Here is a 27617-nt window from a genome sequence, read left to right as displayed (position 1 = left end):
TACCTACCCTAGGCCTACTGAACCACCGAAAGGCAGGCCTAGGTGTCAAAAGAAGAGACTACCTACTGTGACTACTACCACCACACAGCTGTCCTCTTCATCCAACCATCAATTCTGATCATTTGGTTGAGAGCTTGGAACATCCACATCTCATGAATGTTCAGCTGCACTCACCTCCCTCCCTTTGGAGAGGATTCTCCCATTTTCAACCTGCTTGGGAACAGATTACGTCTAACAGATGGGTGTTGGAGGCCTTAACATCAGGTTACTCAATCCATTTCACCTCCATTGCCCACCCTGCCCTCTTTACTGACCCTGTTTATCTCATGAACAGTTACTGAGACAAGAAGTCATCTCTCTTCTATGCATAGGAGCCACAGAAACAGTTGCATTCCAGCGGAGAGGGAAGGGATTCTACTCCAAGTATTTTCTGGTACCCTAAAAGAACAGAGGATGGAGAAATCAATATTAGATCTCGGACTGATAAACACCTTTGTGGAATCACAGAAATGCAGGATGGTAACTCCACAGATATTATTCCATAGTTAGATTCCAGGAACTGGTTCATGGCCCTCAACCTTCAGGACACATATTTTCATGTCACAATTCACCCCTCTCACAAAAGGTTCTTTGTTTTACAAGCAGTCAGAGTCACTTCCAATATTGAGTGTTTCCCTTTGACTTCTCCTCTGTCCCAAGGGTATTCCCAAAGATCAGAGCAGTGATAGCTGCTTACCTCCGGTGGCCGGGAATAATAGTCTTCCCCTACTTTGATGACTAGCTGCTCAAGGGCCAGTCATACAATTACATTCTCTGCAGTACAGACAACCATATCCCTGTTCCACAGGCTAGGTCTCCAAGTCAACACTAAATCCACTTTGAGCACAGTACAACAGATATTCTTTATAGGGGCTTCTCTGAACACCGTAACAGCTAGGGTTTACCTTCAGGCAGACACTAAAAACCCTGCCAGACAACCAGTGGGGCCACTTGATGATCAAGATGCTAAAGAAGCACTCAAGGAAGACAAGGCCATCCCAGAGAAGTTCCATGAATTCTCTGCAGCCGTCTTCACTGCAGAGGATATCGGAGAGATCCCACATCCAAATCATTTTTTTAGGTGACCAATCTGAGGAATTGTCTCAGATTGAGGTTTCAATAGAGGTGGTTTCCCCTGTATCCAAGCAAGGGCAAAAATTCACAGGGAAGGGTTGCAGACCAACTTGGATGAGCAAGCATCTCAAGAAGGTGATTAAAAGAAAGCAGAAAGCCTACAAGGAATGGAAGATGGGATGGATCAGCAAGGAAAGCTTCCTCATGGAGGTCAGAAAGTATAGGGATAAAGTGAGAACTGCCAAAAGCCAAGCAGAGTTGGACACTGCAAAGGGAATTAAAACCAAAAATAAAAGGTTCTATAGCCACATAAATAAAAAGAAAACGAGGGAAGAAGAAGTGGGACCCCTAACCACTAAGGATGGGGTGGAGATTAAAGAAAATCTAGGCATGGCCCAACACCTAAACAAATACTTTGCCTCAGTTTTTAATAAGACTAATGAAGAGCTTAGAGGTAGAGGCAGGATGGCTAATGGGAATGAGGATATGGAGATAGAAATTACCACATCCAAGTTGTAAGTCTAAGTCAAACTCAAACATCTTAATGGGACTAAACTGGGGGGCCTGAATAATCTCCATCCAAGAACATTAAAGGAACTGGCATGTGAAACTGCAAGCCCAATAGCAAGGATTTTTAATTAATCTGTAGATTTGGGGGTCATATCCAATGACTGGAGAATTGCTGATATAATTCCTATTTTTAAGAAAGGGAAAAAATGTGATCTGGGAAACCACAGGCTTTTTAGTTTGACCTCAATTGTACGCAAAGTCTTGGAACAAATTTTGAAAGAGAAAATAGTTAAGGATGTAGAGGTGAACAGTAATTGGGATAAAATGCAACATGGGTTTACAAAAACTAGATCATGCCAGACCAACCTGATCTCCTTCTTTGAGAAGAAAAGGAGTACTTGTGGCACCTTAGAGAGACTAACAAATTTATTTGAGCATAAGCGTTTGTGAGCTACAGCTCACTTTGCGGATACACACTAACACGGCTGCTACTCTGAAACCTTCTTTGAAAAGGTAAATGATTTTTTTAAACAAAGAAAATGCAGTAGATTTAATCTACCTAGATTTCAGTAAGACATCTGATACAGTTCCACATGGGAAATTATTAGTTAAATTGAAGATAGGGATTAATATGAAAATTGAAAGGTGGATACGGAACTGGTTAAAGGGAAGACTACAACAGGTCATATTGAAAGGTGAACTGTCGGGCTGGAGGGAGGTTACTAATGGAGTTCCGCAGGGATCAGTCTTGGGACCAATCTTATTTAACATTTTTAGTACTGACCTTGGCATAAAAAGTGAGTGTGTGTTAATAAAATTTGCGGATGACACAAAGTTGGGAAGTATTGCCAATACAAAGGAGGATTAGAATATCATACAAGATTACCTGGAAGACCTTGTAAATTGGAGTAATAGAAATGGGATAAAATGTACTAGTGCAAAGTCATGCACATAAGGCAGTGCTGGGCAACTTGCAGGCCACACACAGCCCGTGAGGGTAATACGCTGGCAGGCCGCCAGACAGTTTGTTTACATTTGCATGGCCGCCTGCAGCTCCCAGTGGCCACGGTTTGCCATTCCCGGTCAATGGGAGCTGCGGGAAGCACCAGCCAGCACATCCCTCCCTGCGGCCCACGCCGCTTCCCGCAGCTCCCATTGGCCGGGAACAGCGAACTACGGCCACTGGGAGCTGCAGGCGACCATGCAAATGTAAACAAACTGTCTGGCAGCCCACCAGCAGATTACCCTGACGGGCTGCAGGTTGTCCACCGCTGACATAAGGACTAATAACAATAATTTTTGCTATAAACTGAGGACTTATCAGTTGGAAGTGACAGAGGAAGAGAAAGACCCGAGTGTTTTTGTTGTTCACAGAATGACTAGGAGCCACCAATGTGATGTGGCTGTGAAAAAAGCTAATGCAGTCTAGGATGCATCAGGTGAGATATTTCCAGTAGAGACAGGGAAGTGTTAGTACCATTATATAAAGCACTGCTGAGATCTCATCTGGAATACTATGTGCAGTTCTGGTCACCCTTGTTTAAGAAAGATTAATTCTAACTGGAACAGGTGCAGAGAAGGATGCGGTAACCTGCATAGGATGATCCGAAGAATGGAATACCTACCTTATGAGAGGACATTCAAAGAGCTTGACTAGTTTAGCCTAACTAAAAGAAGGCTATTGGGAGATATGATTGCTCTCTATAGATACATCAGAGGGATAAATACCAGGGAAGGAGAGGCGTTATTTAAGTTAAGCGCCAATGTGGACACAAGAACAAATAGATATAAACTGGCCATCAACAAGCTTAGGCTTGAACTTAAACCAAGGTTTCTAACCATCAGAGGAGTGAAGTTCTGGAACAGCCTTCCAAAGGGTGCAGTGGGGGCAAAAAACTTAACTGGCTTCAAGACTGAGCTTGATAAGTTTATAGAGTGGATGGTATGATGAGACTTCCTGCAATAGCATGTAGCCAAGCTGCGACTGCTAGCAGCAAATATCTCCAATGGCTGGTGATGGGACACTAGATGGGGAGGGCTCTGAATTATTACCGAGAATTCTTTCCCAGGTGTCTGGCTCGGTGGTTTTGCCCACATGCTCAGGGTCTAACTGATCACCAGATTTGGGGTCAGGAAGGAATTTCCCCCCCAGGTCAGATGGGTAGAGACCCTGGGGTTTTTTTGCTTTTCTCTGCAGCATGGGGCATGGGTTTCTTGCAGGTTTAAACTAGTGTCAATGGTGGATTCTCTGTAACTTGAATTCTTTAAATCAAGATTTGAGGACTTCAGTAACTCAGCCAGGGGTTAGGGGTCTATTACAGGACGGGGTGGATGAGGTTCTGTGTCCTCCAATGTGCAAGAGGTCAGACTAGATGATCATGATGACCCCTTCTGACCTTAAAGTCTCTGAGTCTAAATGGATAAATTAAACAGTAATAAGTCACCAGGACCAGATGGTATTCACCCAAGGTTTCTGAAGGAACTCAAATATGAAAATGCAGAACTACTAACTGTAGTATGTAATCTATCACTTAAATCAGCCTGCATACCCAGTGACTGAAGAGTAGCTAATGAAATGCCTATTATTTAAGAAGGCTACAGAGGCAATCCTGGCAATTACAGGCCACTAAGCCTAACTTCAGTATGGACAAATTGGTTGAAACTGTAGTCAAGAATAGAATACACATAGAACACCACATTATGTTGGGGAAAGAGTCAACAAGCTTTTGTAAAGTGAAATCATGCCTCATCAATCTATTAGAATTCTTTGGGGGTGTTAACAAACATGTGGACAAGTGTGATCCAGTTGATATTGTGTAGCTGGACTTTCAGAAAATCATTGACAAGGTCCCTCACCAAAGGATCTTAACCAAAATAAGAAGTCATGGGATAAGAGAGAAAGTCCTCTCATGGATTAGTAACTGGTTAAAAGATAGGAAACAAAGGATAGAAATAAATAGCCAATTTTCAGTGGAGAAAGGTAAATAGTGGGGTCCCCTAAGAATCTGTACTGGGATCAGTGCTGTTCAACATGTTCATAAGTGATCTGGAAAAGGGGGTGAACAATAAGGTGGCTAAATTTGCAGACAATACAAAAATTACTCAAGATACTTAAGTCCAAAGCTGACCATGAAGTGGATCTCACAAAACCGGTTGACTGGACAATAAAATGGCAAAACAACAAATTCAGTGTTCATAAGTGCAAAGTAATGCATATTGGAAAACATAACTCCAACTATGTATACACAGTGATGGCCAAAAGTATAAATGGGTTCAAAAAAGAATTAGGTAAGTTTATGGAGGATAGGACCATCAATGGCTATTAGCCAAGATGCTGAGGGATGCACTCTCATGCTTTGGTGTCCCTAAACCTCTGACAGCCAGAAGCTTATACTGGATGCCTGCATATGCATCACTTGATAATTAACCTGTTCTGTTCATTCCCTCTGAAGCATCTGGCACAAGTCACTGTCAGAAGACAGGATACTGGGCTAGATGGACCACTGGTCTGACCCAGTATGCCTGTTCTTATGTTAGCCTTCTATTTGGACAGAACCAAACCATTTTAAAAGCCTCCGAGACTGTACAGTTTGCTGAGAGATTCCTTTCTCAACAGAGACCCAGAAAGGAAAGACAAGTTTCCCCACAATACCCTGTGAAGCAATTCATAGAGAGGCTCAGCTTAGTGGAGCACTAAGAACCATCGGCTATGGTCCCAGAAATCCTAGTGTATAATTCAGGCTATTGCGGGACCAATGTAAATGTGGCTTGATAGGTACGCGTCATGACTTAAGTGTGGCTTCAAGGTATGGATGCTTGCAGGTAGTCTTGGCTAGCCCAGATACCCATACCTGGGTGTCTGGACCCAGGTAAACTCTGCAGTGAAGATATAACCTCAGGGTCAGGCCCACTTTTCTCAGATGTTGATATTCAGGATCAGTTTTATATTAACCTTTCCAGAGAGCTAACTTCATAGAAAATTTATGTTCTGTTTTCAGTGCTCTACTAATAAATGCCAATATATTACAAGATTCTTGAAAAATTCTCAAGAGGAAAAATAATTCTCTCTCCATTCATTTTCCCAGTATCAAATATGATCAAATTTCCTGTCAACAGGGAATTATCAATTATTGGGGGTTTTCTAGCATGGTACCAAAGTTCTCAGCCCAAGACTATTCAAAAATTTTAATAATGAACATGGTTTAAACAAGAAACATACAGTTTTCACAGGATAAGGGAAAACTGTACTAAAATCAAATATGAAACACTTGGTTTTAGCAAGCTTTAGACCATATCTAAAAAACTTTCAAGTACACATAAAATGGTAATGAAAATGCCTTTTAGTTTTTTACATGTATATTTATAGAAAACTGTGTTTCACAGTATGACTGTAGTAGGATCAGTAATTACAAGAATACCTTATGATAGATCAGATTGTGTTCCACAAAACCAGTCCACACGACTGATGTTAGTCACACTGCTACTACTAGAAGGCACTCAGATTCTATGTTGATGAGGGAGGTACCAGAACCTGAATTGAAAAGAATAGTTTAACCTGATGTTCATTCTTCACAGAATCACAGACATTAGATCATCTATTTTGTCAATCCCCTTTTCAGTGCAGGATGTTTCCCTACAATATACTTTCTAGCAGGGAGAAATCACAACATGTGAGAATTGGAATCCATCTCCATTCATATTTTTCCACTTGCTCCTTAACTTGAAAATCTTAGCATTTTTAAGTCACAAAGATTGAACCTTCCTTATTTTCCCCAGTTTTCTGCATAATCATCTGAGACAGCAAGCAGAGAAACTTCAGAGAATGGAATGAAAGAATCTTTTATTAGCTATTGTCTGTTACAATTCTGGCTGCTTATACCTCAAGGAATACCACTCTGTCAATTACAGATGTGAACCACTAATTATTCTTCCTCAGAGTAATAACAGGCACTTTACAGATCCTTGTTTAATTTTTATGCATATATGCATTTGCTTAAACTCTTCCCCTGTATTTTTTTTGCAAAAAAAATACATCAACTCGTTTAAACAGGAATATCAAACGCACTGTCAGAATGCTACATATAAATACCTGCATTACTCACAGAATCATAGAAATGTAGGTCTGGGGACTCCAGCCCCCTGCACTGTGGCAGAACCAAATAAATCTAAATCATCCTTGACAGGTGTTTGTCCAACTTGTTTTTAAACACTTCCAGTGATGGGAACTCCAATGACCTGCTTTGAGCAGGGGGTTGGACTAGATGACCTCTTGAGGTCCCTTCCAACCCTGATATTCTATGATTGTATGATTCTATGACCTCCCTTGGAAGCCAATTCCAGAGCTTAACTACCCTTAAAGTCAGAAAGTTTTTCCTCATACCTAACCTAAATCTCCCTTGCTGCAGATTAAGCTCATTACTTCTTGTACTATCTTCAGTGGACCTGGAGGACAACTGATCACCCTCCTCTTTATAAAAGCCCTTTATAAAAACACAACAGAGACTTACCAGGTTGCCCCTCAGTCTTCTTTCCCCAAGACTAAACATGCCCAGTTTTTTTTCCAACATTTCCTCATAGGTCAGGTTTCCTAAACCTTTAATCATTTTTGTTGCTCTTCTCTGAGCTCTTTCCAATTTGTCCACATCCTTATCTAATTCATATACCTCATACGGGAAAAGGGGGAGTTGGAACTAGGGTGTGGTGTAAAAGAAATGACAAACAGCTAAGATTAGGCCCTGAGATGAGAGGAAGGGTTAGCTGTGTTAGGGGAGGTTAAAGAAAAGCCAGAGGCTGAAATTAGGTTAAGGAAAACAGTGGATCTGAGATTACATTGTGAGTTAGGAGGAATATAGGGTTGGGTTAGGGTCCAGGCAATGGATTGAGGTCTAAATCAGGGATGAAGGTGTCAGTATGGGGGATGGGGGTAGTGGGAAAGGTATAGGACTGGATGGTTGGAATTGAGAAGGTGATGGGCTGGAGTTGCGGAGATGCAGGACTGGAGAGGGGATGGTGGTTGGTGGCAATGAGGGACAGCAGTTGGGGGCGGATATGAAGGGTTGGAATTAGGAGAAGATGCAAGGAAGGGCAGAGGTAGGGGTTGGGAGTGAATAGGAGTTAGGAGCGTGGTCTGGGGGAAGATGCAGGGCTGATGAGAGGTAGGAACTGGAGTGAAGGCGAAGAATTGGAGTTAGGAGAGTGGTTTGAAGGGAGATGCAGGGCTACTGTGGGGTAGGTGTAAGTAAGGGATTTGAAGTTGGGGAGATGCAGGGTGGGTGTAGGGGGACATAGGGCTTGTGTAGGGCAGGGGACCTGAGGGGATAAGATGGTGTTGGGGGGTGGTATGAGGATGGTGTGAGCAGAGGAATATGAGGGGGTGAGATGGTTGGGGTAGCTGCAGGGCTGGTGTGCGGCAGGGGAGGTGAGGGAATGGGGGTGCTTTGGGGTGGGGAGAGCTGCAGGGCAGCGGAGGTGAGGGAATGGGGTGATTTGGGGATAGGGGAGCTGCGGGGTGGGTGTAAGGGGTGGTGTGGGTGTAAGGGGGAGTTGAAGGGGTGGGGTGGTTGGTTTGGAGGGAGCTGGAGGTGTTGTGGGGCAGCGGAGGTGACAGGATGAGGTGGTTTGCAGCGGGGGAGCTGCAGGGCTGGTGTGGGGCTGGAGAGGTGAGGGGATGGGGTGGTTTGGGGCGGCGGAGCTTCAGGGCTGGTGTGGGGCATGGGAAGTGAGGGGCAGGGTGATTTGTGGGGGATCTGGGGATGGTGACGGGGCGGGGTGATTTGGCGGACCTGGGGCAGGTGTAAGGGGTGGTGTGGGGCATGGGAAGTGAGGGGATGGGGTAGCTGGAAGGAGCTGCCGGACTGGTGTAGGGCTAGGGAGGTGAGGAGCGGGGTGATTTGTGGGGATCTGGGGATGGTGAGGGGGCTGGGTGATTTGGGGGAGCTGGGGCAGGTGTAAGGGGTGGTTGGTTTGGAGGGAGCTGGGGGGTTGTAGTGCAGGGGATTTGAGGGGTGGTTTGGGGCAGGGGAGCTGCAGGGCTGGTGTGGGGCGGAGAAGGTGTGGGGCGGGTGATTTGGGGGAGCTGGGGCTGGTGTAAGGAGTGGTTGGTTTGGAGGGAGCTGGGGGGTTGTAGTGCAGGGGATTTGAGGGGTGGTTTGGGGCAGGGGAGCTGCAGGGCTGGTGTGGGGCGGGGAAGGTGTGGGGCAGGTGATTTGGGGGAGCTGGGGCTGGTGTAAGGAGTGGTTGGTTTGGAGGGAGCTGGGGGGTTGCAGTGCAGGGGATGTGAGGGGCGGTTTGGGGCTGGGGAGCTACAGGTCTGATAGGAGGAGAGGTGATTGGGGGGAGCTGGGTCCGGGGCGGGGGCAGCTGAAGGGGTGGGACGGACGAAGGGTGTTTCCCCACAGGGGCCGATGCCAGCCTACAGCCTCCCCGGATCCCGCCTCGCAGGCCCCTGGCCCCGCCCCGGAGCTGCCTGGCCGCCTCCGCTGCACCATGGCCGGTGGGCCTGGGCGGCTGCTTCCCCTGGCCCTGGGCTGCCTGGCCGCCTGGGCCGCTCTGGCGGAGCAGCAGCTGCGCTTCAAGCCGGCCCCGGCCCCGGCCCCCAGCCCGGTGCGGCTCTTCACCGAGTCCGAGCTGGCCAGATACAGCGGGCAGGAGGTACGGGGGGACCGCCGGGGAGAGCGGCGTCGCCGATGAGGGTGGGGAGGGGGCGCCGCTCGCTGGGGACCTGGGGGGCATGGGCGCTGGCCCTGGGGGGCATGAATAGGTGGGGGAAGGCGCTGGTGCATGGGCGGAGGGCACTGCCCCTGCGGAGATGGGGTGGAGTTGTTACTACCGGATGCGTGACACCCCCACCAGAAACTAGCCACAGACCTGCTGTGTCTGGAGCAGTTTGATGCCAACTTTACCATCTCTCTCCTAGAGATTTTAAAACTTTTCATGTCAAAGGAGACCAAGTGTCATCACACAGTGGAGCTACCTAATCAGCCCTCTCCAACTGGGGAGCATAGTCACCACTCTCAGACTAAAAACGTTGCTGGGAAACAAACGAGGAGACAGTGATAAAAGAAACCAACTTGTGCGAGCCAGTACATTAGAACAGTGCAGTTACAATGACAAACATCGGACAGTCTGGACATTTTCAGTTAAGAACACCACTTGTTGCCACATGAAAGAAACACAAGTCTTCCCCATTGTATATATGAATCTCAGTGGTATGATCTTTTGTTATATGGAGATATAACCTGCATTCTGTTCCCCTCACTCAACACGCACACTTCCAGTTTATACTTATACAAGATCCAAGACCTGTCTTACAAGGATGTGTAATTTATAGTGAAGATGAGGGGACCACACCTGGTATGATCAGAAAAGTGACTAAAGCAGATGAAAAAGGTGCTAGCCTGCATCCACATTACAGAACGGTTGTGTTAGCAGCTGATGAGTTGTGCTAACCTGAGATTTGGTCTGTGTCACTGGGCAGGCTGGCCCATAAGAGTTAAAAGCACTACAGCCCTCATACTAAGGGTCTGTATGTGTGGATGCGGCAATACTCAAGTTAAAATTTTGCAGTGAAGACAAGGACATTGTGGGATGATGGGCACAGCAGGCTCTTATGGATCATATGTAGAGGCTAATATGACATGTTTTTGTAATGAGCTGGCTAGTGTGTATATGTACGTACCATTGCTCTCTACTAGAGAACAGTAGAACTGTTCAAGTATGTGTCATAGGTCCTATATTTTTAACAACTTATTGTGATGCCCTTTTAGCCCATATAATAAGGGCCTACAATTTTGGAGCAGGAGGATCCAACTTGTATTTGTACTCTTGCAATGAAGTTCTGAGTAATTGGGATGTGCTGTATAGTGACAGCTATAAAGTCCAAGGTGATCAGACTTATACATGGCCTTAGGAGTACATGGATCTTTACATACAGATGCAGAATTACAGGATATTGCCTAATTATCTTACAATCTACATTTAGAAATAGCATAAGTAATGGCACGGGAGGAGATTAACAAATTAATATTGTTTAGTGCAAAATTAATTTTTTTCTCTCTCTACTTATTGTCAAGAGAGTTGGAGAGGATGTTAATAGTGGACAGGGGGCAGAACTGGGGCTGGAAGAAGATTGTTGTGTTGTGTGCATGAGGACAGTAGACAGGATCAGACTGTAGTGGGAGGAAGAGAGAGAAGAGTAGCGGAGTGGAATGAGGGCACAAAAGAAGGCATGGCAAAGGAGGCAGAGGTTGGTGAGATTAGTTAATATGGTCAGTAAGTGAAAAGTCAGCAAGGCACATTAAAGGTTAGTGATCAATATATTAATGGGAAGGAACAGATAGATCATATGGCAATTGATGGTGAGAATCAGTAAGGCAAAGATTGAATAAGCCTAGCAGAAATGGTCAGCTGTCAGCCATGGATGTAACTACATGTTTTGGTCTCGTCCTGTACTGTGAAGGCAGGGGGAAAGTCTGGTTCAAAATAGCTCGGCTCCTCAAAACTCCCATTGATTTCAATAGGATCTGCTGGCTGCTGGGCACTTTAGAAAGTCTGGTCACAGCTGTTTAGTGGCATATTAATAGTTTGAAGGCCAGAATTTTAACCTGAGATAACTGGGCATCTGTGACTCATAGCTGAAGGTTAGAATGGGGATGATGGAGAGGCTAAGGAATAGAGATAAGGTTTCACTGGGATCTTAAATTCCTGACTTTATTTTAAACTAAAAATGAGATAAAATAGATATCTATTGACAACTTTAACTCTCAACTAAGCATGTGTGTGAATTTCCTTTTTTTTTTTTTTTTAACAACTTCAGAACACCAACATTTCTGAAGTAATTTTTTTCTTCCTAGCACTACTTTAAAGTATTTTAGAGAAGGAGGAAAGAAAGCTGTATTATCTTTAAGGTAATTGTATTGCCTTATAATAATAATTTGCAAGTATCTTTCAACCAAAGTTTTCAAAACACTAAACAAATGTGGTTAAGTGACTTGCTGCTGAAAGTCACACAGTGAATAGTTTGGAAGAGAATCCAGGTTTCCTGACTCTAATTTCTTTCTCTAATCAGTTCTTATACAATAGATCAAAAATGTGCAACTGGTGGAAACTCTTCTATAGATAGCCCTGTTTGAGATTTTGTCTAGTGAGACAGGTCAAGTCCACTAAACAGTCCTTTACCCATCTCAGGAACATATAATAATAGAAATGCCTTTTCAAATCATAGTGTACAAATAGTACAGTCAGTTTCAAGGATCTCTCGGGTATTGTAGGGACAAGGTTCTTAAACATCTATCCAAGCAGGTCAGTTTCTCCCAGGCTGCTCAAGAGAACCATCAAAATAATCAGGCAATGGGCCCAAAGTCTCTAGTTGTTTGTCAGATCTCCCCTTTTCCCCAGGATGAACACCACAATGGTAGAACAGGATATTTTTCCTGTTTCCTTCCTGAAAGAAAACGAACAGATACCAGATATCTTCTCCCATCTGAGTGTTTACAGACAGTTCCTCAGTTTTAGAAATCTGTAGAATGTGCTTCACCATAAATACCAAACCACTCAATAGGCTACTGGAATACACAGCTCTCCCTCACTCTCTCCCTCATCACTAGCACTATAACTACCGATGTCTCAAAATTTTACAGAATCACAGCTACCTATTTATTCTTCCAAAACCTGTGGTGATCCCTCCAATGAGGTAATCCTCAAAGAAAATTCTTCCCATTTACAAAGTTATTGTTCTCGCCTGAGCTAATTCCATAGCCTTCAGAGATGTGTAGAGATTAAATGAAGTATCCATCCTACTCTAATCCTTGCCTGCCAGGATTAGAGTAGGCCAATGGATTCAAAATCTTCCTTTAATGTATTCTTCTAGCTCATTAAGTCAAGTATATAGACAGTTTTTAAAAATATCATAGAATTAATACAGGAATTCAATCTCCAGAAGTTTTAGCTTTCTATGGTGAAAACAAATCTTAGCTAACAAATTCAAAATGATAAAATCCTTTGCTAAATTTATACAGATCTCTTCTCTGAAGCGATTGCTGGTTGGCCTTCTTGGGGTTGTCTCCAGAAACTAAGAAAACACTAACCAGCATCTCATGGACAGAGAGAATAGATTTTGAGGGGAGGACAAAGTGGAATCAGTGGTTTATTAAGCAAAACAGATGTCAGCAGAAGATCAGATTTGTGTGTGCATGTTTGCACTTTATCCTCTTGATGAAAGCAGAATACCATCTGCCATACACCCTTTCACTTCACAAAACATCCACCTCCAGAATGATTTACTTAATCATCTTGGAACAAACAAGTATTATGAACTGACTCCAAAAAAGGCATAGAAAGGGGAAGTGTATTGTCAGACTACTAGATTCTAAACAGAATTGTTTCTTCCTTGAACTTCCATCATTTTCTGGGGTTAAATCCATAAAGATTCTCAGACTATTTCAAGTACCAGTGTTTATTCTAGGAATTTCAAGTATAGTCATCTATGGGAGCAAGAGACAGACTGATGCAGCACAGAAATAAACAGGGCTTTAACATACCTATTCCACTAATATTTGGTGTCCTAATAGTGAAAACAAGCTCCAATAGTGAGAACAGGAGACTACATCTTCTCCATGTACAACATGGTATTCAGAATGCAGACATTCAGAACTTGGCATCACAGCTAGATACCCGTGAAATACACATCACTGGATACCAGTGGAAATTATTCATGTAATTATCACATGATGAATACTGATTTTTTTTTTTTTTTTTTGTACACTAACCTGCAAGTGACCTGGAGGCTTTGCAGCCTCTGTTCCCTCCCCCATCCCTGCTGTTGACTCAGAATATGGCCTCTTTACTGTATAGTGCCAGCAGCTGACACAGGGATGCATGACTGTTTGGCAACTGACAGCAGTCATAATGGCGAGGTATAGAAAACCAGCTTCTTGTTGCCCAGAGACCCACAGAGAAATCTTTATTTATTTTTTTTTTATTTTTTTTTGCAGCATGTGATGGATTTGGGGGATGAATGAAAACTCCAGGCTGTGAATCTTATGTGCACTGATCATGATTTAAGTTGCTAGAGAACACACAGTAAGGGGTTCATTCTCTCCTCAATGTGCTGTACACATATTGGCTTCATTTTGAGTACCTGCTGGCCTCTTTCTTTCCAGGAGGGCCAGCCTATTTACATGGCCGTGAAGGGAGTAGTATTTGATGTCACTTCTGGAAAAGGTGAGTTGGCTTCTCCCCATGGGGTTTTTCCCCTTTCACGTTATCCCATTTTTCTTCTTAAACATCCTAAACCTTTAGAAAACTTCAAACTCTATTTAAATACAAAGAACATACTCATTTGCTCTTAATTCCTAATCATCCTCCTCTGAAGCTGCCTTCTCCCATTCAAAGCTTCGCACCCCCTTATGCTGACCCCTGTCTGGAACAGAATAGACCCTCTTCTTGTCCTATCATTTTCTAAGAAATGCTGTAATACCTTTTGATCTGATTGAGATACCTTCCCATTATATAGATTTACACATTTCCCTCTAACACTGGTTTTAGTTACTCTTTAAATTTTTTTTAAAAGTGCACTTAGGACTGGTGAAAGCTACCAAACTGAGAGCCCTAGAGAGAGAAATTTTCTATCAGTAGATCAGACACAACTTGGGCAGCAGCTGTATTACAATCTAAGTGAAGACAGGCAGTTGCCATTTTAGGCCACATTAACTAGTCCAGTTAAGCTAGTTTGTTTTGAGATTTCATTAAAGTTTTGGGAGGAAAAGGGCTCAGATCCAAGTCCTTGTTTTGACTCATTTAGGAGCATAATGGGCTCATGTCATGCTAGTATAAGCAGATGCTTAATCTGGCCCATTGTTTTCACTACCAATAGTCTGAGCATTACTAGATTTCCTCTCCTTGAACAGAATATTATGGGAAAGGTGCCCCATACAATGCCCTCGTTGGGAAGGACTCAACACGAGGAGTTGCGAAGATGTCACTTGACCCAGAAGATCTCACTCATGACACAGTAAGAAATGGGATTGTTTAATTCCTTCTTTGCAAAATTTCAATCATTTTCTTGGCTTTCCTAAAATATATTCCCCTGCTGTATATTTATGCAAAGCCCAATCCTATGAATAAGGAAAATATTTATTTTCTAAGAAATGCCGTAATACCTTTTGATCTGATTGAGACACCTTCCATTATATAGATTTACACGTTTTCCTCTAACATTGGTTTTTGCTACTCTTTAAATTTAAAACCAAAAAAAAAGTGCATTTAGGACTGGTGAAAGCTACCAAACTGAGAGCTCTAGAGAAAGAAGTTCCCCATCAGTAGAACAGACACAGCCTGGACAGCAGCTGCCCCATCAACATACCTTCAAGGGATAGCATCTAAAAATGTGTAGTTCAGTTTCCTTGACCAATTCAGTCCTTGGTGTCTCTGCTGAGAATACAAAATGGGCCAACTGTGATGGTGCTTTTTGGAAATGAATTGAAGCCAACAACTCACTTTACCTGAGGATGTCAGGCTTTGTCACTACTGGGCTGAATCTGAATAAGTGACCTAGGGGTTAAAGGTTCTATGATAAATAACCCATTGCCAGTTACTTAAGCCCTCTATTGTTTGTGTGCCCTGCAAATTAAATCTGAAGGCTGGCTTTGAGGGTAGGATGATCAACATAAAGACATATGTAAATACCTGCCATTTTTTCTTGCCCATGTTTCATATAGACAGGACTCACGGAAGAAGAGCTAAAATCCCTGGATGATATCTTCAATGATGTGTACAAAGCCAAATACCCTATTGTTGGCTACACTTCTCAAAGAATTCTGAATGAGGATGGCAGCCCCAATCAGAACTTTAAACCTGAGGATCAGCCACATTTCAGCATTAGAGATGAATTTTGATGAAGGATTTAGCATCCTGAAAATCTCCAGATGGACATTGTAGAACAACACTGTATGACTGGGAAACATTGACTGTTTCTAAGGCAGAAGAACAGTTTCTATGAATTATGTATCTTTTGTATTTTTGTTATCAGCAGCCCCCACCCCCTGACAAACGAGGATAATTGATTACTAATGTAATGAATTCCTTCAAGTAGTGAACCAAATAAAGTTTAATCAGTGGCACATATTTGTGGACTGGGGAGAATTATTTCAATAAAATTCTCACTGCCAATATCTTGATTTCTCTTTTTTAATATAAAAAGAAAAATTGGATAACTAAAGACTCATTTCTAAAGGGAAGAAAGTGTCCTTTAATAACTGAATCATCAGACTAGGGGTTTTGCCATTTCTGGGTTCTGTTCCTTGTTCTGATGCAAACTTGCTGTATTACGTGAGAGTCGTCTTACTTCACTTCTCCATGCCTCGGTTTCTCCATCAGTAAAATAGGTGTAATAAGGCTTCCTATCTCAGAGGAGTGGTGTGGAGCTTAATATTCATCCTCTTTGATTACAGTGGATATATAAATACTGACTTCCCTGAAATGCACTGTGATACAGCATGGCTAGAGGGCAGCAGGAGAGTGTTAGAAGGGAGCCTTATTCCCTGTAGAGGGAAGAAAGTTTGCTATAGATTAATTAAAGCACGTGAAGCCAGTCACATGATAAACCCCTGCTTCAATCAGATAAGAGGAGGAGTTGAAGCAGAGTGGATTGGCATTGAAGCAGAGAGTGGTTGGGAGGAGTTGAAGCAGAGTGGATTGGCGTTGGAGCAGAGAGCAGTTTGGAGGGAAGCAGAGGAGAGTTTGGAGAAGTGTTGCAGTGGGCTAAGAAGACCAAGACTCTAGGTAAAGGGACCCCTAGTTTGTGCAGAGGGAGGGCAGAAAGCCCCACAAGCTGAAGGGCAGGAGAGGGAAGTAGCCCAGGGGAAGGAACTGCTAGTTCAAGTGGTTTACCGCTATCCCTAGGGCCCCTGCGCTGGGACCTGGAGTAGAGGACGGGCCCAGGTCCCTCCCTCTCAACTTCCCTCCTCTAGGACACTAGTAGGGCAGTTAATACCCCAGTTCAGGGGCAAGAAACGGTACCCTGAACCACCCCCAAGAAGAGAAAGCGCGAGACCCATCACAGTAGAGCTGGCAATTTGCCACAGTCCTTAAATGCTGTATGTTTATGCAAAGCCCAGTGTTATAAAACAAAGACTACTTTTTTTCTGGGAAATGTAATATTTAATTACCTTTTTGATTTGGTATAGGCTATGGCTACACTCAATAGCTCACAGCAGCACTGCTGCAAGATCTCTAGTGGAGCTGCTGTACACTGACGAGAGAGAGGTCTGCCATCGCCTTAAATAATCCACCCCCAACAAGTGACAGCAGGAGAAGGTCTCCTGCCAACATAACGCTGTCCACACCAGCACATAGGTCTGTGTAATTTGTTGCTTGGGGGGTGGCTTATTTACACCCCTGGGTGACCTAAGTTATACTGACATAAGTGGTAGTGTAGACATGGCCTAACTCACTCTTATTATTGCAGTAGTTTCAGCAAAATAGCACTTTTTTGTAATACATTTACATGGGTTTGTCACTTTAAAATTAGGTCATGATGGTTCCTTATTATCAACACCTAATTCCCACACACCAAGAGAAATTATAACCTAGGACCTATGGTTATCGTAAAGTCTTTGTTCACATACTGTAAAGTATAAGTTTACTGTGATTATTTGTCTGACCAGAATATTCCCAGCTTCTTTATGCTGTCAATTAAACTCTCTGGTTGACTCTACATATAGGTACAGGAACTAGGGGTGCTGCCACAGCCCCTGGCTTGAAGTGGTTATCATCATATGCAGGCTTTGCAGTTTGGTTCAAGGGCTCTCAGCATCCCACCCCCACCCTACACAAATTGTTCCAGCACCCTTGTCTACCAGAGTTTAAAAATGGAAAAAGCACTATCAGTTCTCTGCATTATTACTTTTGCTAGCTTGATCATTGCCACTCCAATTCCCTTGAAAGAGGTGTGAGTGTGTGTGTGTTTTTTCTGTTTAACTTAATTTACAACTCCAGGTCCTGCTGGGGGAAAACAAGTCCTCTCCTCTGTCAGATTTCTCTTGGCAGTCTTTCAGGCTGCTTTTAATTTACATAGCAACCAGAGAACATTAAATGCTTGTGCTATACCAAGTGCTAATAACTACTGACTTCCACTAACTGAAGTCAAATGCTAACTGTCATGTATGTGGATTTACCTGCCACCATGACAGTTTGAATTAGCACTGAGAAATTGAGCAGCTGCTTCCAATTTCTTAAAGATAATTTGCTTCGTTAGGTTAACCTCCTGGCTGCCTTCTTTCAAAGAGTAAATGATTAAATCATTTATTCTCCCTCTCCTGGGATCTGTACACTATATAGCATATTGTGGGAAAAGGACAATTGTATGATAATCAAAGAAAAACTTTTTTTAAATTATCCCTTTCATAACATCGATACTTACTCTAAATTTGCTTTGTGCCTTAAGTCCCTTTTTTCCCTTATAGCCATTCAGCAGTATAGTGTAAGACAGATTGGGCAAACTTTTTGGCCCAAGGGCTACATTAGGATTGCGAGACTGTATGGAGGGCCGAGTAGGAAAGGCTGTACCTCCCCAAACAGCCTGCCCCACCCCTGATCCGCCCCCTGACTGACCCTCCCCCTCAAACCCCCCCCCCCCCAATGTCACAACCATTGAGTCCCACTCTAGTATGCTAAGCATGAGAGTGTAAACTTTTAAAAAACAGCCAAGTCGTATGTTGTAAGATATCTTTTTTGGTGTGGTGAGGGAAGCTGATTGGGGGCTGAATTTTACACTGCTGAAAGGTAACATTTGCCTTGGAGACAAATGTGTATGATGTCAACTGTACATTTTTTAAAATTTTTTCCTAAAAAAAATCACATTTATTGTCACCCCTTCTTTAGAGCTGGTTTTGTTACCCTGAGTTTTGCATCATTTCAACAAGACCATTGATCTATCTGAAATTTGCACTTAAACAAGCAGACAGTGAGAGGTCCCATTACAGGCCCCTGACTTACCCTGTGTTAGGATATAGATATTCAGGCCTGTCTGCAAAGGCCTGTACTTTAAGAATTTCGGTGTATTCTTATCACTTGGCGAGTCAGAGGTATAAAAGAAAGAATCAAAATCACTGTCTGCCAGTGTAAGGTCCTTCTCTTACTGTGACAGTCTGAGGCCCTGTTCTCAGATTAAGGCCTTTGGCTAAGCAACAGAGGCAGCCATAAGCTGGGAAGTGAACGGTCACATCCTCACATTCCAAACTAGTCACATTGAAATAAGGTGCTATTGGGCTGTTAGGAATACAATCCTGTCCTGATAGTGCCTATCACCTCCAGAGAAAGGGAAGTGCCTAGAAGATGTAAAAGGAAACTTAGTTTGATAGCATCCTGTCTGGCAAGAACTCACTTATCAATACTGGGATGTGAAATCCTCACTTCTGTATTGTTTTGTCATTATAGTTCCCACTTTGCTATTGTTTGTCTGTATAATCTCTGTCTGGTTCTGTGATTGTTCCTGTCTGCTGTATAATTAATTTTGCTGGGTGTAAACTAATTAAGGTGGTGGGATATAATTGGTTACATAATCATGTTACAATATGTTAGGATTGGTTAGTTAAATTTCAGGAAAATGATTGGTTAAGGTATAGCTAAACCGAACTCAAGTTTTACTATATAGTCTGCAATCAATCAGGAAGTGAGGGGGTGGGTGGGGGAGATGGGAACAGGGAATAGGGGTGGGGAAATTGGAATAATGTTTTGCTAAGGGCAGGAATGGGAACAGGGACACAGGTGTAAGGCTCTGTGGTGTCAGAGCTGGGAAGGAGGATACTAAGGAAGGAAACTGGAATCATGCTTGCTGGAAGTTCACCCTAATCAACATCGAATTGTTTGCACTTTTGGACTTTGGGTATTGTTGCTCTCCTTTCATGCAAGAAGGACCAGGGAAGTAAGTGGGTGAAGGAATAAGCCCCCTAACACCCTGAAGGGTGATGAATTTCTTTGTAATCCACTTGTATCCTCCAGAAAATGACTCACTGTATTTACTCTACAGTCTCTAATCTACCTCTTGTTAATTTATCGTGGGTGTCTGCATGATTCAAGAAGGTTTTAATGACTTTGCCATAACAGGAGAGAACCTACTCTATTCTTTCAAAATGTTTTACTCTACATTCTGGAGTGAACTATTGGTGAGGATCTCAAGGAGCCTCTCTCATTGTTGAGAAGATGCAAAAGAGTTTACCGAAGGGAGCTGAACTAATATCAAAACCCTAGAACTCACCTAAGGATCTCTTTACACAGGAATAATTTACACAACACTGCTACGTTTCCCTCTTATGACCTTCCCCTCCAAATAATCTATCTTTTATCCTAGTACATTTAACTAAATACTATGGCAATAGGCACTTTAGAAATGCTGATTATATTACACACGAAGTGCTTGAAGACCTGGATGTATGTTAATCAGATTCTGCAGTCCTCACTATGAGTGCCACTTGTTTGAAGTCAATGGTACTAGTTGCTGAGGTAACTGCTATTCAGTAGAAGGGCTCCAGAATCTGGCCTAAACCTCACAACGCCCCTGGGAGGTAGATGCATATTATCTCCATTTGCAGATTGGAAACAGATTAAAATGAATTCATGTTAAAGCCTTGTCTAGACTAGAATGTAAAATGTGTTACTAGCACATTAGCTAACAGCACATCTTTTAATTTCTAATCTGGGCAATACCTAAATTTGAAGAGAGCTGTGAATACAACCCAGGAGACCTGAATCCTAGTTCTAATCACTAGGGTTGGGATTTTCAAAGGAAGCTTGATGGAGTGAGGTGCCCAAATCACACTGAAATTCAATGGGAGTTGGGAACCTAACTCCCTTACGTGTTGTCTACATGAGAAAATTATACATTTTAAACTAAATCAGTTTAGATTTATATCAGTTTAGTGATTTTTTTTTCCTCCCTTGGTATTCACCCCTTCTTGTCAACTGTTGAGACTAGTCCACTTCCACCTTAATTGAATTGACTCGTTAGAACTGACAGCCCCCAACCCCCCTACTTGGTAAGGCAACTCCCATCTTTTCATGTGTTGTATATTTATACCTGCCTACTGTATTTTCCACTCCATGCATCTGATGAAGTGGGTTTTAGCCCACGAAAGCTTATGCCCAAATAAATTTGTTAGTCTCTAAAGTGCCACAAGGACTCCTCGTTTTTTCAGTTTAGAAACAGATTTCATTAAGTCATTCCAACACCTTTGTGTGGACACATTTCAGTGCCTCTTTGGGTGAATGCACTAATTTCCATGACTCAAACCAATATGAGAGTTCCATCCGTTTAACATCAGTTTCTACACAAATTTCATTAAATTGGTACAGTTTTATCATGTAGATAAGGCCTTGGGTTTCTTTGAAAATTGCAGCCATGCTACCCAAGAGTCTTTGTGATCCAAGGATATCAACTGTATATCTGTAGTGCTATAGGAATCAATCTTAGATCACATTTCAGGCCAGGAATAGCTCTAGATGTTTGGGAACAATGCTAAGTAGGAAAGGCTCTATCTTACTAAGAATAGTGAGAACAGAGGATGCTTCTCTATTTAGCTACAATACATTGCAGGTGAGGTACAAATTTCACCAGGAGCAGTAATCAACTCCTCTGTCTTGTGTTTGGTTTTGAAAAGGCGTTCTGCTGCTACAGCTTGTTTTTTTTCAAAACTCCTAGGTGGTGGTGGGGGGGGGATCACTTGATGTGGCAGGAGGGAAAGAGGAAGAAAACTGTTTAGCTGACTTTTAAAAAATTAATCTGGCACTTATTTATAAATAAACTTGCCTGAAACCTGTTCAAACCAATTTGCATTTGTTGTAAAGGGAATGGGAGTGCTCTGAAGAGTTGCACGCAGAAATCCAATAGTGATTTCTGAGCAGATCTGGTCAAACTGTAAAAGAACTGATTCATTGTGAATGAAATGGCTAGTGGATATTCACAAAGATGTCTGCAACTCCCAAAAGCTGTATGAATTATGAAAATTCATACAGGAAGGGTATTTGCTATTTTTTAGTCTTTTTAGAATGTTTGTCATCCAATCAGGAAATAAGACATAACCTGTGATGCAGGTGAATGAGCACCACATCATCAGTAATAAACATACATGTACTCCAAGTGAAAAGTGCCTTAACAACCAATTGTCTGTAAGTTATTCAGCCAAACTATTCAGCAAATACTTACAAATAATCAATACATTCAAAGAAAATCAGATTGGGTCTGTGAGAGTGGGTTGATTTTAAAAAAGGCTGAATTTGTAACAAATATTGAATATTTCATTACTGAGTGGCTATATTTGTAATTAGTAGTTGACCCAGCTAGCACCATAGCTGGGTCAGAATTTGTTGTTTATAGCATACCTTTGAATCTTTTTAAAGTATCTGTCACTCATGTCAGTGAGCAGGTCCATTTCAAACAGATAAGAATGTTTTCATTCCACTAAATCGGTGTCTGAAAGGACAAAAGTGCATGGGAGATATTGAAAGCTGCTCAGATGATGGGACTGGGAACAGGGATACTAAGGAGTGTGATTCTGAACTTGGTGTTTAAAAAAAAAAGGGGAGGGATTAAGTGGGAAGAGCAGGTGTATCCATGTGCTATGAAGACACCTTATACTGCTTGGCTTGTTTTGGCAGATCTATCCTCAAAAATGGGTCTCTATTAAAATATTTTCCTTTCTGTGTGCCTCATTCTTGCTGTTCAGTGCAGGATGTCAGTCCTTTTGGTGTGTTTACTGGACCTAAACTTAAGCCCTCATATCTTGTTTACCAGAGGGCAAAGGCTTTATGAAAACCTGTGACAAATAAAATAGATAGAAACCGAGATGATATGCATATGGAACAGCTGAGTTCAAAAAGCAGAGCCATAGGAAATACTATGCAATATATAATATTTGCCACTATTTCTCTTTGGCTATTTGTGTCTGTTGCCATCACAAACTCTCCAGACCCAAGAAATACTACCAGATTAATATGGGCTTGTGGCACTCTACCTCAAAGTAGCACCCTGGAACGCCCATATTCACCACTGTCATAAAATTAGGATATGTTTTGTACAAAGTATGCCTACTGAGGTATCATTTTAAGTCTTGATCTGTTGAATATTAATATCCTGTTTTATTGTATGTGCTTTCAACAAAAGACAGCCAGACATATGTTGATGGCCCATTAAAGGGAATCTAGTCTCTCAACAGCCATCCCAGAGACTTCTCAGAGAGAGCAAATAGGCAATGTAGACTACCTGACCAATGGGGGCTGCCTAATCCTCACGTCACAGCAAGGATCTTTCAAGCAAGATGGAAGAAATTATAAAAGAGGGAGAGTGACATCATCACTTGGCCTCTCTTCCCCTTCCCCCCAACTCAACACCTGGAGGACAAAGACTTTGAACTGGGGGAAGGGTGGTCCCAGGCTGGAAGGTAGTGCCAGCCTGTGTACTGAGGATCTGTAACCTGCTTGTACCATCTGTCAGGGTGAAACACTGCTTGATTCAAATCCTGTTTAGTCTGTAGAACTTAAACTATGAAATTATTTTTATTTCTTAAGTAACCAACTTTGATCTCTACGCCTGCTACTTATCACTTAAAATCTATCTTTCTGTAGTTAATAAGCCTGTTTTACCTAAAACTGTGTTTTGGTCAAAGTGCTTGGGAAATCTCAGTTCAGTCCATCCCACATTGAGGGAGTGGTGAACTACTTAATGAACTTGCACTGCCCCAAGGGGCTTTGAGCAGTGTAAGACTGTACAGTTCTGGGGTGCAAGACTGGGGAGTTGGGGGGAATTGTCTGGAGCCTCCCTCTTGATGGTTCACGAGTGGCTGGGAAATCATTAATGTGGCACAGTTGGGTGTGTCCCTGCCTGTGGATATCTATGTAAGTGCAGTACCTGCCAAAGGTTTGTAGCTTGACATCAGCATCACAGTATGAGGGCCAGGTCCGGTGGATGGGTTTGAAGGGCTAAGTGGCCCCACACTCCAGGTTGCACGCTGGGGACCCCGTCATAATGCTGCCATCCTTTTAGAACATGTGGTTGTTCAGGCACTTTTCACTTAATACTTAGTCCTGCCATGAGTGCCGGGGACTAGATTATTTGACCTCTCGAGGTCCCTTCCAGTCCTATGATTCTATAATTCTGTGTCTCTCAAAGAAGTGAAAGACATAGTATAAGGTTGGTTCTTCAGCAGAGACACCTCACAGCCTATGTGACCTGCTTCTCAGGACAAACCAGAGTGTGAAATGCCTTTCTCTCCTCTGAGAAGAAGGCCACATGTTCTCCAAGGGCTACTGTCTCTTCTCACAGTTTCATAAAGTATTTCCTCTAAGTTGTGACATCTCACGCTATACATAGTGCTGCTCAGTTGTCCCATACAAGGTGTTCATTTTCAATAGCTGTTTCAGAAAATTATTTTTAATTTATATTAGTAAATTATACCAATTTGAGCTCAAATAAATTTGTTAGTCTAAGGTGCCACAAGTACTCCTTTTCTTTTTACAGTTATACAGACACTACATAACAGGTGGAACTAGAGCTCTAAATCCAAACAGGCTTGAGCTTGGGGAAAAGTTTGAATCTGGACCTGAATTTCATGGCGTGAGCCCATATTTGGTAGTTAGAAAGCTCTCTATTGCCTACATATCCGAGGAGGAAGCTCATGTGTGGCATTTATTCCAGCCAATAAGTGAATTATTTCAGATTCATGAAATGTTCCCCCACAGATACTAGTCACATGGGGTTTGCTGATGTGTAGGGCTAATACCTCCCATGTTTGGTCAACTCATGCCCCTTTTCAAGGCTATCTGAGCACAGCTGTGTTAGATGTGCGCAGCCAAGATACCATGCTGTGGAGTACTTAAGAGAGAGTTAGATAGACTCCTGTCCCTAAAGCACTTACAAGTGTTCAAGAGTATCCCAGTATAGCTATCTTTTTGAGTGGAGGCTAGTCCATTAAAGGGATAATTTGTTTTACATTTTATTGCTAGGATACGGATAAGAGACAAAAATGGAGTAGATCAAACATATAGTAGGTTTACTACATTTGTATTTATTTTTAATTAGTGTGAGGCTGGCACCCAGCTAATGGGGGGCCATGCATCATTTAAAGAAATAAATATTACTCTGCCAGAGGGAGAGCGTTCATTTTAATTTCAAGAGTCACCTTTCATTGCCAACATTTCTCCCATATGGAAGTAGGTTTCTTTGTGGCAGAAGTGTTGATTCCAGGGAATGTATGCTTAAACATTTGATGATAACCTTAGGGCAAAAGAGACATACTTAGCAGTACCTTACATCATGTTCTAGATTGCCTCACTACAACCACACATCTTATTTTTCCTTAATCTTTGTTTAGCCATGCACCGGGATTTTAGAATAGCTACAGATTATTTTTTAGGGATGGGAAAATTGGAATTTTAATGCATTTGTGCATGTATGTACATTACACAAAAATACATGCACATAATTGACCAGACACAGGTATAAACGCGCACGCACTTAGCAGTTTACACTGAGGGGAAAATCTAATCTTTATGACTAAGAAAAATTCTTATAATTAAATTGAATCTGTACAGGTCAGAAGTATGATCCACAGCACTAATGGTTGACAAAAAAGAAGGGGTGGCTAGACTTTATCAGGACTGCAGAAGAGCTCTCATTATTGTAGTGTGTGAAAGACCAACATGTCAATTTAGTGGGTTTGTTAAGGCTTTAAAAATATGTGATATGATCTCCAGACATGTAGGGACATTTTAGAAACACGTATTGAGTTTGACACTCTGCACACTTAATATTACACAAACTCCTGAAGTGCTGCAGCCTACAATAAATGCTTCACTTCTTATTGCATGAAGAGATCCCTTTGAATTTAGTAGGTCCTGGTGCTGGAGAAAGACAGGCTGGCTGGTGAAAGGATTAAGGTTACAAATCAGCAGTATGCCAGTGGAATGTAAGAGTTTGGGGTAGAGAGGAGTAAAAGAAGTGAAATGCTACTTGCTGAAAAGCAATAGGTTATAAATAACCCAGAGGAGAGTATGGTTTCAGAAGTGGTGAAACAGAGGAACAGGCTGAACTTGAGAATGGAAAAGTGTGACCCCCTCTGCAGATACAGTTCTGTGAAAAACAGCATAAATTAAACAGATCTCTGCCTACTCTTTTCTTGATATCCTAGCCTAATTTTCCAAAAATATTTAATCCATTTGCCTTGGATGAGAGCTGCAAGTACTCAGCCCCTCTGAAAAGCAGGCCACTATTTTGGGATTTTTCACATTACATCATTTAAAAAAAGATGTTATAATTTAGGAAGGAAGGTTGGGGTCTTGTAGTTGATGGATTTGTCTGGGACTCAAGATCTGGCATCATCCCCAGCTCTACCAGATGCCTTGCATAACTCTGAGCATGTCACAATCTCTTTTCAGATAGGGAACTGATGCACAATGAAGATAATACCTTGTCCGTCTTGCCCACTGAGACTGTAAACTTTCTGGGGCAGCAGTGTCTCTTGTGTACGTACAGCACTTATCATGACAGGGACCTGAGTGCAGTTGTAATACAAATAATATTAAGAGCTTCCTATGTTATTTCTTCAACAGGTCCACAGGACCTGTGTTATTTCTTTTAGTTAGAGTTGGAAGATGTTATTAACATCCATCTACCAGATGCCTCCTATAGCTGGCATGAAGTTTGGTCTCCACAGATATGTGATTTGCAAGGGCAAATAGTAGTGGTGTAACCTCCCTGAGATCAATAATGGATTTTGGAGAGGTGAAATCAAGATACTTTCTCTATTGATGACTAAATCCAGACTGCCCATACTGGTTGGGCGGAAGCAGCTGCTATGTGTTTATCTGCTGAACAAGCTACAGATTGAAATTAGGAGGGTTGGTTATTTAGGCACGCAAATGGGATGGGTATTTTAGAAATTCATTATGAATTCTGATCCTGCCATCCTTACTTAGCTAATGAAGTCAATGTCCATGTGTGGGCTGGACCCATAGTCACCTATTTACTGAAATATTGCTTTAAAATAATTATGAGCCCCGTCCTGCATTCCTGGCTCAGCTACCTGCAAGCATGTTTTATATGGTAATACTTTTCACCATGTACAAGACAGAGGCACAAGATGAGACGGTAAGTCTGAACAATGAAAGAAATGAAGGTAGAGAGTATGGGGAGAAGGATCAGACAGAGGTTGATGCTAAAAGTTTCATCTACTAGCCATAATCAAAATATTTTAAGGTAAGTTTGAACGATCTCAGATAAACAAGAAAAGATCTCCAAATTCTATAACAACTGTCTGTAATTCCTGTACCCTGAGTGGACTAATCATTTTTCATTGGTGGCAATGTCTGAAAGAGGTCTGATAATCTTTCCAATGACTGAGGAAGCACTGTTAAAAATAAGCAAGATTTTATTCAAAATAATTACAAAATTACCCAATTAGAATGTCACCCAAGTGGAAGGCCAACATGATTATATGTGCATTTAATGCACAGGCCAATATTCACAATGCTTACTCAGTATTATTTGAGCATAAGCTTTCATGAGCTACAGCTCACTTCATCGGATGCATCTGATGAAGTGAGCTGTAGCTCACGAAAGCTTATGCTCAAATAAATTTGTTAGTCTCTAAGGTGCCACAAGTAGACCTTTTCTTTTTGCGGATACAGACTAACACGGCTGCTACTCTGAAATCTTACTCATTATGTGGCTCTCCTCATTGCAAGCCTAGTGTTACCATACTGACATACATTTGTGTGTGCTGTAAAAGTGTAAACACAATGAGATATAGCTGCTTTCTTGATGCATCCAGTACTTGTTACCCTTAAGAATCACTCCCATCCCACTGCACTTGGTGTATTTCACTGCAAAGCATCTCAACCAGGTATTCTCTCTCTCTTTTTTTTTTTTTTTTCATAATGCAGACCACATCTGAATACAGAGATTTGCTCATGGATCACTTACCTTCACAGTTACGATCATGCAGACC

General features: G+C 42.3%; 1 protein-coding gene across 1 annotated transcript; it reads left to right on the top strand.

The window, feature by feature from the left end:
• The first annotated feature begins 9075 nt into the window (after positions 1–9075).
• Positions 9076–15752, top strand: NENF (neudesin neurotrophic factor). Its single transcript, XM_074947125.1, has 4 exons — positions 9076–9273; positions 13782–13842; positions 14529–14632; positions 15339–15752. The coding sequence occupies exons 1-4, from the start codon at positions 9109–9111 to the stop codon at positions 15513–15515; spliced, it is 507 nt and encodes a 168-aa protein (XP_074803226.1). The 5' UTR covers positions 9076–9108; the 3' UTR covers positions 15516–15752.
• Positions 15753–27617: the final 11865 nt, after the last annotated feature.

Source organism: Natator depressus, chromosome 3 (genome assembly GCF_965152275.1).
Source record: "Natator depressus isolate rNatDep1 chromosome 3, rNatDep2.hap1, whole genome shotgun sequence".
Lineage (NCBI taxonomy): Eukaryota > Metazoa > Chordata > Testudines > Cheloniidae > Natator > Natator depressus.
Note: the sequence above shows the minus strand (reverse complement) of the source record. Positions and strands in the feature narration are given on the sequence as shown.

Excerpts from the sequence above, each read along its gene's own strand:
- NENF (XM_074947125.1), top strand. The coding sequence starts at position 9,109 with ATGGCCGGTGGGCCTGGGCGGCTGCTTCCCCTGGCCCTGGGCTGCCTG. Across the intron at positions 9,274-13,781 it reads CCAGATACAGCGGGCAGGAG|GAGGGCCAGCCTATTTACAT; the intron begins GTACGGGGGGAC and ends CTTTCTTTCCAG. Across the intron at positions 13,843-14,528 it reads TGATGTCACTTCTGGAAAAG|AATATTATGGGAAAGGTGCC; the intron begins GTGAGTTGGCTT and ends CTCCTTGAACAG.